Source organism: Labrus mixtus, chromosome 8 (genome assembly GCF_963584025.1).
Source record: "Labrus mixtus chromosome 8, fLabMix1.1, whole genome shotgun sequence".
In the NCBI taxonomy this organism is placed as follows: Eukaryota; Metazoa; Chordata; class Actinopteri; order Labriformes; family Labridae; genus Labrus; species Labrus mixtus.
Window position 1 is genome coordinate 26123378 of NC_083619.1, and position 15907 is coordinate 26139284.

Here is a 15907-nt window from a genome sequence, read left to right on the forward strand (position 1 = left end):
ACTCAGATGATCAAAAGGCTCAGCTGGAGGCCATTTCTAGTGGGGATGACTGGAACAAAGAGACAAAACTGTAAATTCACCGCAGGAAGAAGAAAGTTTGATTCCTCAGAGGCTGTAAAGATGCTGCGGGAAGATTGCTTGATGGTTGTTTAGAAAAGTGGGACATGTTGAATATGAGCCCCTTCATCACCCATCAGGTCCAAAATATAAATGGATTTAAAATGCCTGTGATGAACTTTTAGCTAACTTTGCAAATCGTTTATCCATTACTTTTGTAAATGAAACTATTGCTGTTTAGCGTTCATTAAGCTAGCTAATTATGTCAACAGTGCATCGCGAACATTAGCTAACTATTTCAACTGTTTAGCATTTATTTAGCTAGCGTCATAGTCCGACCATTTGTTCCCTATTTACGCTGATTAGTTCAACTTTTTATCCACAACCACAGACTAGATATTCATCGATCTCTTACTGCACTTACAGATAACTACTCAAACGGTTCAGCGGATTCTTCGCTAGCAATGTAAACCGGCTAATTATCTAAGCTGTTAATAACAATTAGCATCACTCTTAGCTTCCCACTTCCACAGTAGGGCCTATCCATTACTTTAATATTAAACTTTCAATGGTTTGTCTTCTATGTTCCTAGCCTTACTGTTTATATTACAAGCTACATACTGTATTATAATGTTTATCTGCAGATTTAAGCTAACAACAGTTTCCCAGCTAACAACTGACTTTAAGTGTATTTCAAGTCATTGTTTTTATTTGAGATATCTATAGGAAAATGTAACTATTAAATTAGTTTAACTAGCCTATTTGAACCATCTGTATTCACACTTTACACCATCTTTAAAGCCATGCTTATAGACTTTCTCCTACATCATGTGAGAAAAAGAAAGTGTTGTTCAGACGTTACAGCGGACTCCATTTGTTGATATTTTTCCTAACTAGAAAGTTATCTTATTTTTATCTCATTTGTGCCGTTAAAATCTTTCCATATACCTCCTGGCAAAGTGCTAATGTAGCCTACAAGTACCCTTGGCTGTGAATTAGTGGCTTATAGCCATCAGAGTGGTTGTAAAATTTGGAGAAAAGATAATGAGATTTGGTTTGGTGAGAGGCTTTAATTCAATCTGCTGAGCTTAGACGGGGTCTGAAGGCAAAGCAGTTGTGACTGTGTGTGTGTACATGTGTGTGTGTGCTACTAAAGCTAACATAATTAGAGCTTTGTCTAACACCAGTGCTGCTCCCAGCCATTCCAGTTAAGACTAGAGGGACCGATTTATCTCTCTCTCACACACACACATGTACAGTATGGACACATTTGATACATGTAGACCACATTCATGTTTTATCACCTTGTCATGAGCACTAACCATCGACAACACACACACACACACACACACACACACACACACACACACACACACATGTATGCAGCCATACAACAGCCACATCATCTGCCAGTGGCAATAGCAAACAATTTAAAAAACAGAAGATAATTGCTTTGACCCGTCCGGGAGAAAATGTCCACATAAATGTGTTAGTCAGGTACATTTTTCACTCCACTGGATTCTTAGATGTGGCATCAAATATACTATGCAAATTAGCCAACAGCTTATTTGTCAAATGAAAGGGTAAAAAAAAAAAAAAAAGCTGGAAAATGTTCTGAATGAATTAGAAAACAACTGCATCTCTGGCGATGCTTCTTTTTTTAATTGAATGGATTTTTTAAAATCAAGATCTTAACTGGCCCTATGATTGACTGGGTGTACCCCACCTCTCACCCAATGACAGCTGGGATCGGCTCCAGCCCCCTCAATGACCCCTAACGGGAAAAAGAGGTAATAAAAGATAATGGATGGATGAAAGATCTTAACTGGAACCATCTTTTTGTCGGCCAACATGGCTGAAAAAATGGAAAATTGAACTTCTACACCAATGGCTCTCAACTGGTCTACCCTCTCAGGACCCACCACCAACTCCTCCATGAGGAATCAAGACCCAAAATGTCTGATATTTTTCAACCAATCAGATTTCTTCTATGAGAATTTTTTTGCAGTTTTGACCTCAGACGGTGCAAAACAAGTGGCGGAACAAAGACACAGAATTCAACAAACGTGTTTAAAAAGCGCTTCATAGACTTTGACAGAAATTGTTTTCCATGCACATATTCACGACCCACTGGAAACTGCTTTGCGTCCCACTTTTGGGTCCCGACCCACCAGTTGAGAACCCTTTTTTTTAAACCTCAGACAAATAGAAATCCATGTGCTGAAATTTGTTTAGTGGATACAATAATAAGATCCAGAATATTACTGAGTGGCCTCTGAGACAACATTGGAAAAACTGTGAATAACATTATTTATACATAAAGCTGCCTGAACACTCTTTTCCCTTATCATTTAGGCCGAGCTGTTGTCATAAGTCAATCAGACGTTTCCATTTAATGAGGAAAATAAAGATTAGAACACTTTCCCACACCACTGCGTGCACATGGGACACTTAAAGCTGCACAGTCAACTGATTGAATGTCTCTAAATATAAATTTAGTGGATTCTAAAGTGAACGTCGTGTTATTTCTCCTCTTAAATTGCTCATGTGAGCTACTGTGGGACCTTATGTAAACTCAGCTCTCACATTCCTATACAGGGGTCACCGGGGTTGAGGTTACAAGAGTGCAAAAACCATACGGGCCAACATAACTTAAATCTCTACAGGCATTCAAACGAGGTCCCTCGGCTTTTTTTCTTTTTTTTTTTAAATAACACTCAGACTGCATGAGAAAACTTTTGTGGTAAAATCCTGATCCGTGAAATCACCCCAATGTATCGTACAAAAGGAGGAGATAAAGATTTAAAAGTGGGTCAAAGAGATGAATATAAACCACTTTTAAATCAGAAGCGGATCACATTTTTTATTTAAAGTTACAGTCAAGAGATAAGACACATATATACGGTTTGATGTCAGATTCAGATCTTGATTCTGATACAGGCCTGAATCAAAGTAAAAACAGTTCCTCCAGTTGGTTTGATCCTGCAGGGAAACATCCCAGTACCACAGACACAGGTTTAAAGATCAAGTCAGTCATCGATTATAGGAAATGTATTTCTACTAGGGCCCGATTGATACAGGATTTTTAGGGCCGATACTGATATGGAAATTAGGGAGGGAAAAAATCTGATACCAATATATTGCTATGGTGCAAAGTGGAGAAATAACTTGCGCATCTATTCCACCAGACAGATGCCTCCAAGAGGAATGAAGGTCCAGTGCTGAAGTGTTGCCAGTAAATATATGTTTGCAAGTCGAGTGTGGGAGTTTGCTTGCATATTTTAAGAGGTCGTTAAAAGTCGAGGGGACAGTTTTTAATTCTGTATTTTTTTTCACATGTGACAAAAAAACATCCAGGAAATGAACCTTGCTCCTTTCTACTGCCAGATGACATGTCCCCCCCTCCCCCTCCCCCTCCCCTTATCACTTATCCAGCTGCTCACCCTCGTCTTCGTGTCCCGGGGGCAGGCTCCTCTCTCGGATGGTGTAGTTGGCGGAGAAGCCCTCCCTGGCAATGGCGTTGTCGGTGGTGATGGTCATGGACAGGATGCCGGTGTAGGAGATCACACGGCCCGGGGACGTCTGGCCACAGTACCGGCCAATGTGGGGACCCACTGAGGGAGGAAGAGGAGGGGGGGGGGAGGAGAGGTGGAAAGGAGGTCAGACATAAGAGAGAAACGAGGAGGAAGAGGAGGAGGAAAATTGAAGCACAGAGAAGAAGCGGTGGGGACACAAAGGGAGTGAGAGATGAAGAAAAAAAAGAAAACGTCAGCTTCATCACTCATCACCGGCAGAGTGCTTTTTATTATTCACTTTGTCCTCCTCTGCCCTCCTCGCCCTGGGAAATGTTTCGTGACTTTGAGTGCATAAAAAAAGACGAAAGGCTTTGTTTTTTTTCTGCACAGAGCTCCTGTTCAAACATGTCACATTTAGGTTAAAAGCAGTCCCAAAAAAACCCACAGCGTTATTTTGAACCTGTTGTGTTTCAGAGTTTTCAGACATGCACAGAGAGGTGACGATCTCCCTGTCAGCGCAAATCTCTCACTTCTTATGAGTGATGTGGCACCTTTCAGACGGGAATAAAGGTGAGACCGCGGGTTGCAAAAACACCCATTTACAAAAAACATATTGTGTGATACAAACACTATTTATACGCTGCGTATTTCAAGTCAGACACAGCAAAGGGGAACGAGTTCACGTCAAGACGGAGCGTTAAGAACTTTATCTGTTGTCCTCCTGTTAAACGCACGGTATCTAAACTCCACCACCAGGGGGCGCTCAATCAAAACATTAACAAAAGATGAAGTTGAGGCTGGCGGGGAATCATGGGAGTGAGTCCCTCTGCTACTCTCCCGCCGCCCTTAAAGAAACTGAACTCCGAGCTGAGCGTAGTGAAGACGAACGGGTGAAACCGACCCGAGGAAGAGAATATGTTTAACGACGATGTATCCAAGAATAATTTACATGACGTTTTTAATCCCAGCAGCACATACAGCGACAGTACGGCAGCTTTCAGCAGCAGCTCTTGGCCTTTGACGTAACATCTGGTGTTTCCATGGCAACTGTAAACATGTCGTGTCCGTCATGGTGGCTCATCCGGATACAACCATAAAACTAAGAATTTATCTGGCTTTGATAACTTTTGGAAATATTTGGGGTAATTTAAGAACTCAACAAAGTTTCACATCCACAACTTTGAGTCCAGGTTGTTAAATATAAATGAATCCAGAACTCAGGACTTCTTTTTATGGGATCTTCATTATGAAATAACTCTCTTATAATCGGATGCTATGTTGTGAAAGGAAAGACGTCATGGAAGAAGATGAAAAATGGACTCCTAGGATTAAAAAAAACTTGAATTAAATTCAGGAAGAATGATATGTGACTCAATATTTAGCAACTAAAAGTAATAAAACTCAGACTGAGAGTTCACTCCTGGCTTTAGCAAAAAGAAGAGCAGACCCTTCAAAAACATTTCCTTCCAGTTTCGGTCTCTCACATATTACATTCGAGGCACAGAGCTAAGCCTCCATTTCTCACAGAGATAAATCCCTTCAGGCCCCAGAGGTGGTTTAACAACCTTTACTGCAGTTTTTTACAGGTGTGTTTTCAGAATCCTCAAAAACTTTTCCTGCCCATCGGGGGAGACAAACAAGGAAACGTTAACCTCTGAAGTTTCCATTTCTTAATAATTTTGAGTAAAAGGCTAGCTGTTACTTTGGGGAATACAATATGTTTTTTGAATAAATTCTGCATTTAAAGAAAAAGTAATATTCCCTTATTACTCATTTATAATGATAAGCTGTATTTCTCTCATTTTTGTGAATTCTTGTTTGTACTTTTGAATGCACAGCTTCCACTGACTGATGCTACTTTTTGCATGATGGGAATAATGTGTAACAATCATAGTAACTATAATTCCTCTAGGGGCAATTTGTTTGGAGCATCTTTCAAAAATATAATTTTGGAAATGTGAACAAAACTGTCTTAAAATGGGCCGTCTAGGTGGATGACATGATGTGGATTTATCGTTCCTGCGCTCCAATGTAACATGAGAGGCACAGAGTGGTACTAACATCGGCTGTAACAACATGATTTTCCTCCACGCAGCACACAGATGACACGCTGTCTCATGTCGCCGACGTCTCCGCCTGCCCGCAGTTTGCTGCCCATCTCATCCTGCTCATATCGGAGGGAAACAATGCCAGGCCTGCGCTGCCTCCTGTTCCTGAGCGATACTGAATCAGCAGGACTCACCGAGGGAACACACAGTCCACCGTGAAGTCATGCATGCTACAAAAAAAACGTGATTTTCCCTTCAGCTTCAGGGGTAAAATGAAAAATAACACAAGGCGATCACATTGGCATGCAGAGCTTTTGTAATCTTTCTGGATTATGTTTATCAGTTACAGTTAAAAAGCAGGTAGCGGCTAATCTGTGACGGATTACATTCTGAATTATTACAGCCTTATCAGAGGGGCTGTGAAATACGGCGGTCTGCATGTCGATGCTATCAGCTATAAAATGGAAAAAAATCCCTTCAAGCGACGCGGCTGCATTTACATTTATGTAGGACATGGTTATATCTGATGTGAAAAAAATAAAAAAAAGCAGCTGAAGGAGATTTATTAGCAGCGTTTCATCGAGATACACAAACAGTATGTGTGAAATATAGATGAAATAATGAGATTCTACAAGGTTTCTTTTTCTACACTGTGCATGAAGAAACTCATCAGGTTTGTGTGTTTGAATCCCACCAGAATACAATTATTTCCTTTGAAGAGCAGATTAAGAGCGTTCAAAGGGAAAGAAGAAAAAAACACAGCAGTGCATGATGGGAGTGGGTTCATGTTAACAGTGTGGATGCGTTTGATGGGGATGAAAAACTACATCCTGGTCTTCACCCTGCTGCAGAGATGCTTTTGTTATCTGCACTGACACACGTGTTCGTTCTGCAAACACAGAACCACGGGCTTCACAGCATCAAACACACACACACACACACACACACACACACACACACACACACACACACACACACACACACACACACACACACACACACACACACACACACACACACACACACACACACACACACACACACACACACACAGATCATTTGACAGGAGAAGCTCTGGCATGTTGTGTATGCTGGCACGTCTTTAAAGTGTGTGTCACTGTCTGTATACCTGTGCCAGTCTCCCTCTCGTTCCCATGCCAGTCTCCTCCCCTGGCAGTAACCAGGCGAAGCTTTGGGCAACAGCAGTGAGCATTGTGGGGCAGCCTGGCAGCCCACTCAGGCCTGTCCAAGGTATGTCTCCCCCCACAATTATCTGCACGCTGTACGCCTAATTAGACAACAATAGGAGCCGTGGAAACACTGTCCAAACTCCAAACGAGGGGACGGAGCAGAGCGAACAGAGCGGGGGGGGGGAGGGGGGGCAGGATGTGTCTTCGTCATGCAGAGAAATGGTTTTAGCGGAGGAACAATGAACAATCTGTGGAGGAGTCTTTTCAGTACATCCAGCCTCCGTGTGTGCACGGGAGGATGAGGTTTTTTTTTTTTTTTAAAGATGAAATTAAAACAAGTGAGTCACAGCAGAGTCATTAATGATGACTATCTGCTGTGATTGTCTGAATGACACTCATATTTCAGTGGGCTAAATGCACCGTTTAGGAAAATATGCTTCTCTGTTTAAAATCAGCTGAAAGGTGTCAGTAAAACACGGTTTTGTTGAGCATAATAAAAACAAGTCTGCATCTCCTGGACGTTATGAAATAAGATTTTTCTGTTCAATAAGGACGATTCAACTATTGTTATATGCTGACCAACCACAGACTTTTAATTTTGGTTGTAAATAAAGGGTTTGAATACCTGTCTGGTGTTGTCAGATGCCTTTTCAAACACTCTTTATTTGACTCCAATCTACAACTCATTTCTTTAGAGGTCTGGGAGAATCTTTGTTTTCAGCCTTTGAGATGCATAGAAGAGGCTGAAACACTGTTTCTAATAAGATAATCCAATTACTCTTAAGATCGATTTCAGGAGAGAGGATGAAGAACTGAAATCCTGGATACTTTCAAACTGTTAGTGTGCCCCGTTCTGCTCCAGTTTCTAGCCGCCATGGCTGACACGAAATGTTTATCGTTGCCGAGGAAACACCGGATGTTACGTCAAAGACTGCTGCATAAGAAAGCGTACTGTTGCAGTACGTCCTGCTCTGATAAAATGTCATGTAAATTATACTTGGATACATCGTCGGTAGACATGTTGTCTTTATCAGGTCGGTTTCGCCCCCGGTCGTCTTGGCTGCGGTCAACACTGAGTTCGTTTTTACCAGGGGGGGCGGGGGTAGCAGAGAGAATCACTCCCATGATTCCCCGCCAGCCTCAACATCATCTTTTGTTATTGAAACGTTATTCAGAAACGTGCTCAAACTAGGATCAATATTGGAGATGCTTTTTGAAAAATGGAGAGAGGTTAGAACACAGAAAGGTTTACAGACCGATGCAGAGCTGGATAAACACTGAAGCTTCAGTGTCGGAGGCAACCTGCGTGCACATCGACTCTAAGGAGAAGGTAGTGGGATGAGACAGCTCTCTACAATGTTTTGAATTTGGTCTGCAGTACCAATTTTATACGCTAGCTGTCATATTAGAATTAAATTAGGATGCTCATTGCACGACAGATAAAATAATTGTTTTGCTTTTTCGTGCGGGCTGGAAGTGTCCCAGAACTGTAAAGCAGGTAGGGTCTATTGAGCCAACCAATACAGAGGGATACAGTGCTATCCTAGAAATTCTTAAATTAGCAAGTAGATCCTTTCATAAGAGATAAGTGCTGCAAAATGTAACTCCAAAAAGAAGGAATACTGCAAAATCAGGTTTTGAAATATTCCTGATAAAATACATATATACATATATACTTTCTTTCCTTCCTTCTCTCTCTCTCTCTCTCTCTCTCTCTCTCTCTCTCTCTCGTGTCTTTATCAACCTATTCTTCACCTCTGCTTTCGTCTCCGTCTCTCAACCCGAGCAGGTCCCACCACCTGCAGGGGAAACCATCCATCCTTTGTTCTCCTCCTCCTCCTCTCCCTCACCTCCGCCTGTCTCTGTCAGTGTCTCCTGTCTGTTCTCTGTCAACCTCTGCAGGGAGAGGCCGTCTCCAGCATTTCTTTCATTCCTTTTTATCTCCCTGCTGCTTCACTGCTCTGTATATTTACCCTCGAACATCTGTATCACCATTGTCTGCACACACCCTCCACCTGTGGAGAGGCAGTCCTGTTGCTTCTCTCGTCTGTCTGACATCGCACCCCCCTCACATTCTTTTGAATCCTCACTGCTACATCTTGGAAATGCATCCGTTTTTATAGCTTATTAACGGCCATGACACTTTGTCGTAGAGACACTCAAAGTGTGAAACAGGAAGATAAAGTTCAGAAAATGCTTCAAAAGTTAAGATTTTGCAGGCAGATATACCCATATCTCACTCCTTTATGTATATATGTTTAGCCTGGATTTGTATTGTTTTTACATCAGGCACTAGAATGCATTACTTAGAAAGGGACCCATATTTAAAAAATGTAATAAAATGCATCTGAACAAGTGTCCTTGTTCCATTTTGCATGCTTTTTCAGAGTCATAATGTTGGATTTTTGAGTGAATTCTGTGCAGAAATTCAATCAGTGTGGATGATTAATGCAGTCAACAGAAGCAATAACTTTCTCAGTGTGTGGTAAATGCTGACTGAAATAGCACAGTTTAAGTGGTTGGGGAGCCATAGCAGCGGTGCATACATGTCCCTGGATGCATTGCATGCAAGCAGCTGCAGCCACAGCCTCTCTCGCCTGCACACCTACAGCTGCATGCTGTAGGTGTGCATATCTTTGTCTGCAAAAACTTCCTCTGCACTTTGCATGCATTTTGAGATGCAATTTTAGCTGTCAGTAGTAATGCAGTTTCAGTTTCACAGAAACTCTTATGAAGTCAACTACTTGAAATTGCTTTTGCTGGAAGAAAACCAGATTTTAAAGCTCCGCCGGGATGCAACCCATCGACAAATGGGAACATTAGATCCTAATGGAGAGATTTTTCACAATATTCTTCCTTTAGGATTTGATAAGAAATAAGTCTGTGAGCTCTTGTTTTTATACAGAAACAATTCCTCCCTATTTCCTCACCTGCAGGGAATCCGTCCCAGATCTCCAGCCAGTCGTATCGGCAGAGGGCGCCCGGCGGCGGCGTGGTGTCGGGCTCCATATCGAAGCTGTCAAACTCCACCACGATCTCAGACATCTTGGGGGCGAAGATCATAAAGGTGCAGTCCAGGTTGTTGGGGTACTTCTCGGGGAAGCCCGGGGTCTTTATGACGCCTCTGGGAGCCGTGAAGTTCCTGGAACATTCTGGACCTGCGATGCGAAGAGAAGATAGGGATGAGTTTTCAAAGTGTCACAGCGTGTTTGGACAGAGTTCAGCAGAGGTGTGAACTCTCAGAGGTCAGGGGTCGTAGCATCGTTTAACACGTTATTGACACATATTGAAGAGTGAGTTTTCAGAGAGTTTTTAGATGTTAGGATGGAAATAAATGTGTATCAAGCACACATTAATACAAGTTAGATCTGCCTGAATGTCTTTGAAAGAAACCTCTGTTGCTTGTTTGGGTTGCCTTTGACCTTTTTTGTCTTCTCTGCTGCAAAACAAAGACATGTTGAAAAGTGAAATTCTTTCAGTTTGTGACCTTTCTGGGCTTCTAAAACATTAGCAGCTTTGATTTTACTGGAATAAAGATTAACTTTTTTAAGAGTCAAGAATCCAAATATTCTCCTGAACAACAAAGAAACTCAGAGGAAAATCACAAGATATGAAATTCCTCTTTTCTTTTTTTTTTGCAGTGACCTCCCACACATTTTGTCTAAAAAGAAGCACATGACAGTATCATGAAATAATAAGAAAAACACTTCACTGGATCCAGATTAAATGAAAAACAGTGTTTTTTTCCCCAAACATAACCTTTTGTTTCATTGGCAAAACACATGTCACCCCCCTCCAATCAGACCAATTGGGCCCCTCCCCTGCCGGAGCCGTCTGTGTCTGTGTTGTGACTGGAGGGGTGGGGGGACGTTATTGACTGTCGCACACACTGAGAGTGCTGTTTACAAAAGGACCGATCGTGGTCAACAAACAACAAACACACACACAGAATGTACTCAGAGATGAACAAATACAACACTATTAGCTCATTAGACACATGTGAACGCACACACATATGCTACCCTGCATACATATCCCACCATGACATCATCACCTGCACTCAATGTATGGTCATATAGAAGCAGATTTTTACATTCACTTTGTCCTCTCAGGCAGTTTTTTGTGTTTCAACTAGAGCTGTCAGCATTCACTAGTTAATCAAGATTAATCAAAGTCTGAAATGAATGCATTATTTTTTTTACCATGATTAATCTCATGTTATTTTGTCCCTTCAGGCTCACCGTAGATAGTCGTCCTCAGTATCTCCCTGTAGTCTCAGTGATGTAAAAGAAGGACACTGCTGCATCTTTGAATGTCTCATTTCACTTTAACAAACTCTCAGGCAGCTCAGCTGACGAGTCCAAAGTAATATCCCCCTTATGACATCACACATTGACCTTATGACATCACACATTGACCTTTGTTACCGTTCCTTTGAGCTGGTTTACTAAAGTTTATGATCTGTAATCACTTCCTGTTTCTCTGGTTATTTTAATTCGATCTACCTGAAGGTCCTTGATTTATTCCAAAGTAAAAGCAGGGTTGGGTTCAAACAGGAAGTGGAATAGTTTCCGCTTAAGACAGTGCAGAAATTCAAAATAAAAGCATAACTAATTTTATTTTTTGATGTTTAATCATGGAATTTCAAACATGCAATTTAAAATTTGATTAATCCCGCTTAACTATTCAAATTTGCAGATGAATCGCAATTTTTGTTTCAAAGAACTGTATTTTCTCTTGTGTTTTGACCCGTTAAAGTTTTGAATCGTTTTTCAGTTTGGTACTTGATAAGCCAGTTTTTCTTAAGATTTATTTTTGGGCTGTTGTGCCTTTATTGGAGAGTTAGAACAGTGGATAGAGATGGAAGCCAGGGAGAGAGAGGGTGGGGAATGACATGTGGGAGCCACAGGTTGGATTTCAACCTTGGCCGCTCACTTGGAGGACCATAGCTTCTGTACATGAGGCGCCTGCACTAACCACTGCGCCACCAGCTGCCCCAAGCCTGTTTTTAAAGCCGAGCGATATGAAGAAAACAAAGAGGGAATGGTGTGCTCAGAGGATTGACTCAAAGTGTGATGAAGGTGCTCTTTGGTTAGAAACAGATTTAAATAAATAAAAACGAGGCACTCATCTGTAAAAAAGTAACTCATAAAAAAACTATTCTTTCGTCGTTCACACAGAAGAAAATCCCTGACAAACAACATCTGCTGTTTTTTTTACACCCTCCGATGACGATGATGATGTTTCATTTCTCACACTTTCATTCATGCGTTTTGCACGTAACACCTCATTAGTGATAAAACCCTCAGCGCTGTTGTGTTTACATCTCTGCCTTTTTTATATTCATCTCACCATTGTACTGCAGTGTAGTGTGATGTTGCTGTGATAGATTCTGAATAAGGCTGTGTTTCATTTCTCAAGGAGTTTATATATTTTCACAAACATTTTGACTTCCAACATGTCAAATAAAGAAGCTGGATTTGTAAATCACTGCTTCAAGATGCCATGCTGTAGGTTCCCCTCTGGTGTCATTTCCTGGAAGCTTGTCCTTTGGCTTTCAACGGTAGAGAGATAACGTAGCATCAAAGGCAGAAAAATGTGCCTGGGGGGCTTATGATGAAAAGAATAGGTCAAGCAGATGACGATCTGGCACACCTTTTTTTTGTCCGCGTCCAGCTTTGCATGATTATTGGTCAAAGATATTTGATGTTTTTATCTAGGGTCTCCTCACCTTACCTTTTAGATGCTCTTAAAAAAGATGGTGGTCAAATGTTAATAGAGCCAATGGCTTTGTTAGTCTGAATGATTACAGCGAAGAAACTCATCCTGCTCGACTGGAGATCGTCCACCTCTTCCTCCCTGCTTTCAAAAATGGCTCAATGAAGTGGATGTTATTGCACAAACAGGGAGGATACAGTTTCAGAGGAGATTAAGACGATAAGATCTCTAAAGTCTTAAAGTTTGCAGACAAATTTGCACATTTCAAACAGAGGGTCCTGCTAGCGGAAAAGTAAAGTACCCTGACCTTGCTTTTCAGCTTTTTTTTTTTTTTTAATTAGCCAAATTATGTGCACCAAACGTACCAATCATCGACAATGAATAGCCTAGCTTCTGTACCTGCACTCCCGCTGTTTTATCCAAAGATTGCCTCAGCTGACTGACATATCGTCGTCTTATACACTTCCTAATCCCTCTTCAAAAATACTGTACTATCCCTTTAAATTTAGCCAAGCTTGCTGCTGCACTTTCTCCCTTAGGATTGGACTTCTCCTCTGCTTTTCAAAGCTTTTTTAAATGTATTTGTAATACTTTGTATGTGAAATAAAGATGTCTTGCAGATACGGCTTGTAATACATTTCTGGTATTATCCATTTATTTGCAACATAGTCAGTTTTGTTGAAACATGTACGTGCCAAGGTTACCTTGCAGCTTGTTGTGATAAGTTTACTGTTGAGACTGTGTAGGCTCTCGGGGACTTTACTAATGATGTTACAAAGGAGCAGAGAGCATTATGCAAGAGAGACTCTGAAGTTACAACTCAGACGAGACTCCGTCAGGCGGCTGGCGGTTGAGGAGAGTTTATAGGATGAAATGGGATAATGAAATAAAAACCTCTGAAAGTTACAGAAATTTCACCGAGCAGGAGCAACACGTCGCAGAAATGTCTCCTGATAAAAGTTGAGACGGAGCGGTGGGTGTAGACGGCAGCTGTTGTGTCACTGTCGCTTCTTGTACGCAAGCTGTTTTCTCCAGTCACACACACACACACACACACACACACACACACACACACACACACACACACACACACACACACACACACACACACACACACACACACACACACACACACACACACACACACACACACACACACACACACACACACACACACACACACACTGTGTCGATACTGCTGGTGAAAAATCTCTGCGTCTGCTCGCATCAGTCAGACGGCGACTGGCAGCTCACACCTCCGCTGTCAAAAAAGTGACATGAGCGAGTTTACGAGACAGTGACTGATCTCTGCGGGACAAAGACGACACGAGGCACGGACCAGGGTCAACAATCCCTCGGAGGCGAAGGTCCTATGTGCCTGTGTGTGTGTGTGTGTGTGTGTGTGTGTTGGGGGCGGGGCTGTTATGTTGCCAGGCCAGATGTGACCTGTACGTTATCTGAGCATGCCTGTTAACATGAATGCACACAGAAACACAAGAGACACACACACACACACACACACACACACACACACACACACACACACTCTGCAGTGGAAGCCTTGCTGTTGACACAGGTGGTGTCATTAAAAGGGCGACATGATAAATGATGCGGAGGAGACAAGGCAGGCTTCAATCCTTCTCAGGTGGCACACTTGCCATTTTGTGTGTGTGTGTGTGTGTGTGTGTGTGTGTGTGTGTGTGTGTGTGTGTGTGTGTGTGTGTGTGTGTGTGTGTGTGTGTGTGTGTGTGTGTGGGTATGCATGTGTGTCAAAAGTGCAGATGGGTTAGATAAATCTGTTCATGAGCAATCGTCCCCGTCTTGTATATTCATCAAGGTCAGAAAATGAATGTGATCGTCCGGCCAAAAATCCTTGAAAGCTCCTAAAATGCTGATGTAACTTCTGTCGTCTTTGCGATGAGAACTGAAGCTCATGTGCCACCAGAGCTTATTGTTTGAGTGCTAAAGCTGATCTTTAGGACAATGCTGTGGATAAGTGACAAAGAGCAGCTCCTGATCTGAAGACTAGCAGGAAGGAGCAACAAAAGCTAAATAAACATCAATGTTTAAAGCAGAAAAACAATCAGAAACTCCTTATTTTCAACATGATTTTACTCATTAAAGGTGACATATTCTCTTCCTTTTCCACAAGTTTAAATACATCTCAGAGCTCCCCAAAACATGTGTGTGAAGTTTCTTGTTCTAAATCCACTCTGATCCTGTATTTGATCATGTCTATAAACCCCTCTATTTCAGCCCTGCTCAGAACAGGCTGTTTCTGTGTCTGTACCTTTAAATATGTAAATGAGCTGTGTCTGACCACGCCCCCTCTCTGGAAGGGCTTGGTGGACAGTAAATTACAGATGCACTTTTCTGACCAAGTTGGCGCTTTTAAGTTTGCATCACCATCATGTTGCCAAGTCCACTTTTTGTTCAGTTTATGATTTTATCTTGAAGCAAAATAACTTTTTCCCCTGGTGCTGAATCAAACATTCACTCCGATTAAATGTCTGAAAAAGAAACATTTGCTCCTCAAAATGATCCAAAACGACTTTTTGTGCTAAATCTGCCTGAATGGTTGCATCATTTTCGAGCCTCGTTGCATATTTTGTGTGTTCAAGCATTCTTGTAAATGTGTAATATAACCAACAGGACTCTCCTTAAACCACATGGTACATTGCTCTCATCTCATTGGCTCGTTCCCCGTCCGTCCATCCTTCTCTTTGATCTTTTTTATCAACGACCCTTCAATCAGCCAAACCACTCAGACATGTGTTTCTGGTTTTTTCAACCCTGCAATAAAAACCAGAGAGTTTGTGCAAATATAGATCCAGGGCGCTGAAGAGGCCTTGCTCGGCTATCATTTATATCTGATATGTATTCTGTGGTCGGCAGAGGGTGGAGTTATACGCTCGTGGTTTATGGGTTATACGAGAGGCGGATGTGCCGTAGCTTTACAGACCAGGGCTCATTAGACGGAGATTTACCGCCGCTGCCACAGTGACTATCTTTATCTCCATACGAGGGTTTCTGCTTTTTAGTGGTTTTCTCATCATAATGACAGACGTGGAAGAGAAGGACGGAGGTATAGAAAGCATGAAAGATAACAAGACAAGACTCGTATCATACCGCACAAAACCAGGTACAGGTCCTGATGAAGAGCCGGGTCGGGCTTTAATGCGTATAGCAAATAAATAACTATATATTTGGGAGCCATAGTGTTGCAAGTCTTTGTGACACATACATTATCATATTAATACCACTTCATAGGATAAGATACATTAAGGTACAATATGGTACGTTACCATACAACACCATACAAAAGGATATGATATGAAAGTACATAATACCGTATGTCAAATACGATGCTATAAGGTTT

The 15907-nt window shown here is 41.8% G+C and overlaps 2 protein-coding genes across 2 annotated transcripts in view; one reads left to right on the plus strand and one right to left on the minus strand.

Annotated features, from left to right (window-relative positions):
• The window catches only part of LOC132979539 (contactin-associated protein-like 4), a 340781-nt gene extending 325518 nt beyond the window's left edge, over positions 1-15263 (plus strand). The window contains exon 25 of the transcript XR_009674058.1: positions 14653-15263. The gene's annotated coding sequence lies outside the window, so the exon portion shown is untranslated. The remainder of the gene's footprint in view (positions 1-14652) is intronic.
• Positions 1-15907, minus strand: part of LOC132979540 (neuropilin-1a-like) — a 100152-nt gene that overhangs the window by 47363 nt on the left and 36882 nt on the right. Inside the window, exons 4-5 of the mRNA XM_061045431.1 lie at positions 9741-9968; positions 3501-3671 (exon numbers count right to left, since the gene is read on the minus strand). Coding sequence (XP_060901414.1) covers positions 3501-3671; positions 9741-9968 — 399 coding nt within the window. The remainder of the gene's footprint in view (positions 1-3500; positions 3672-9740; positions 9969-15907) is intronic.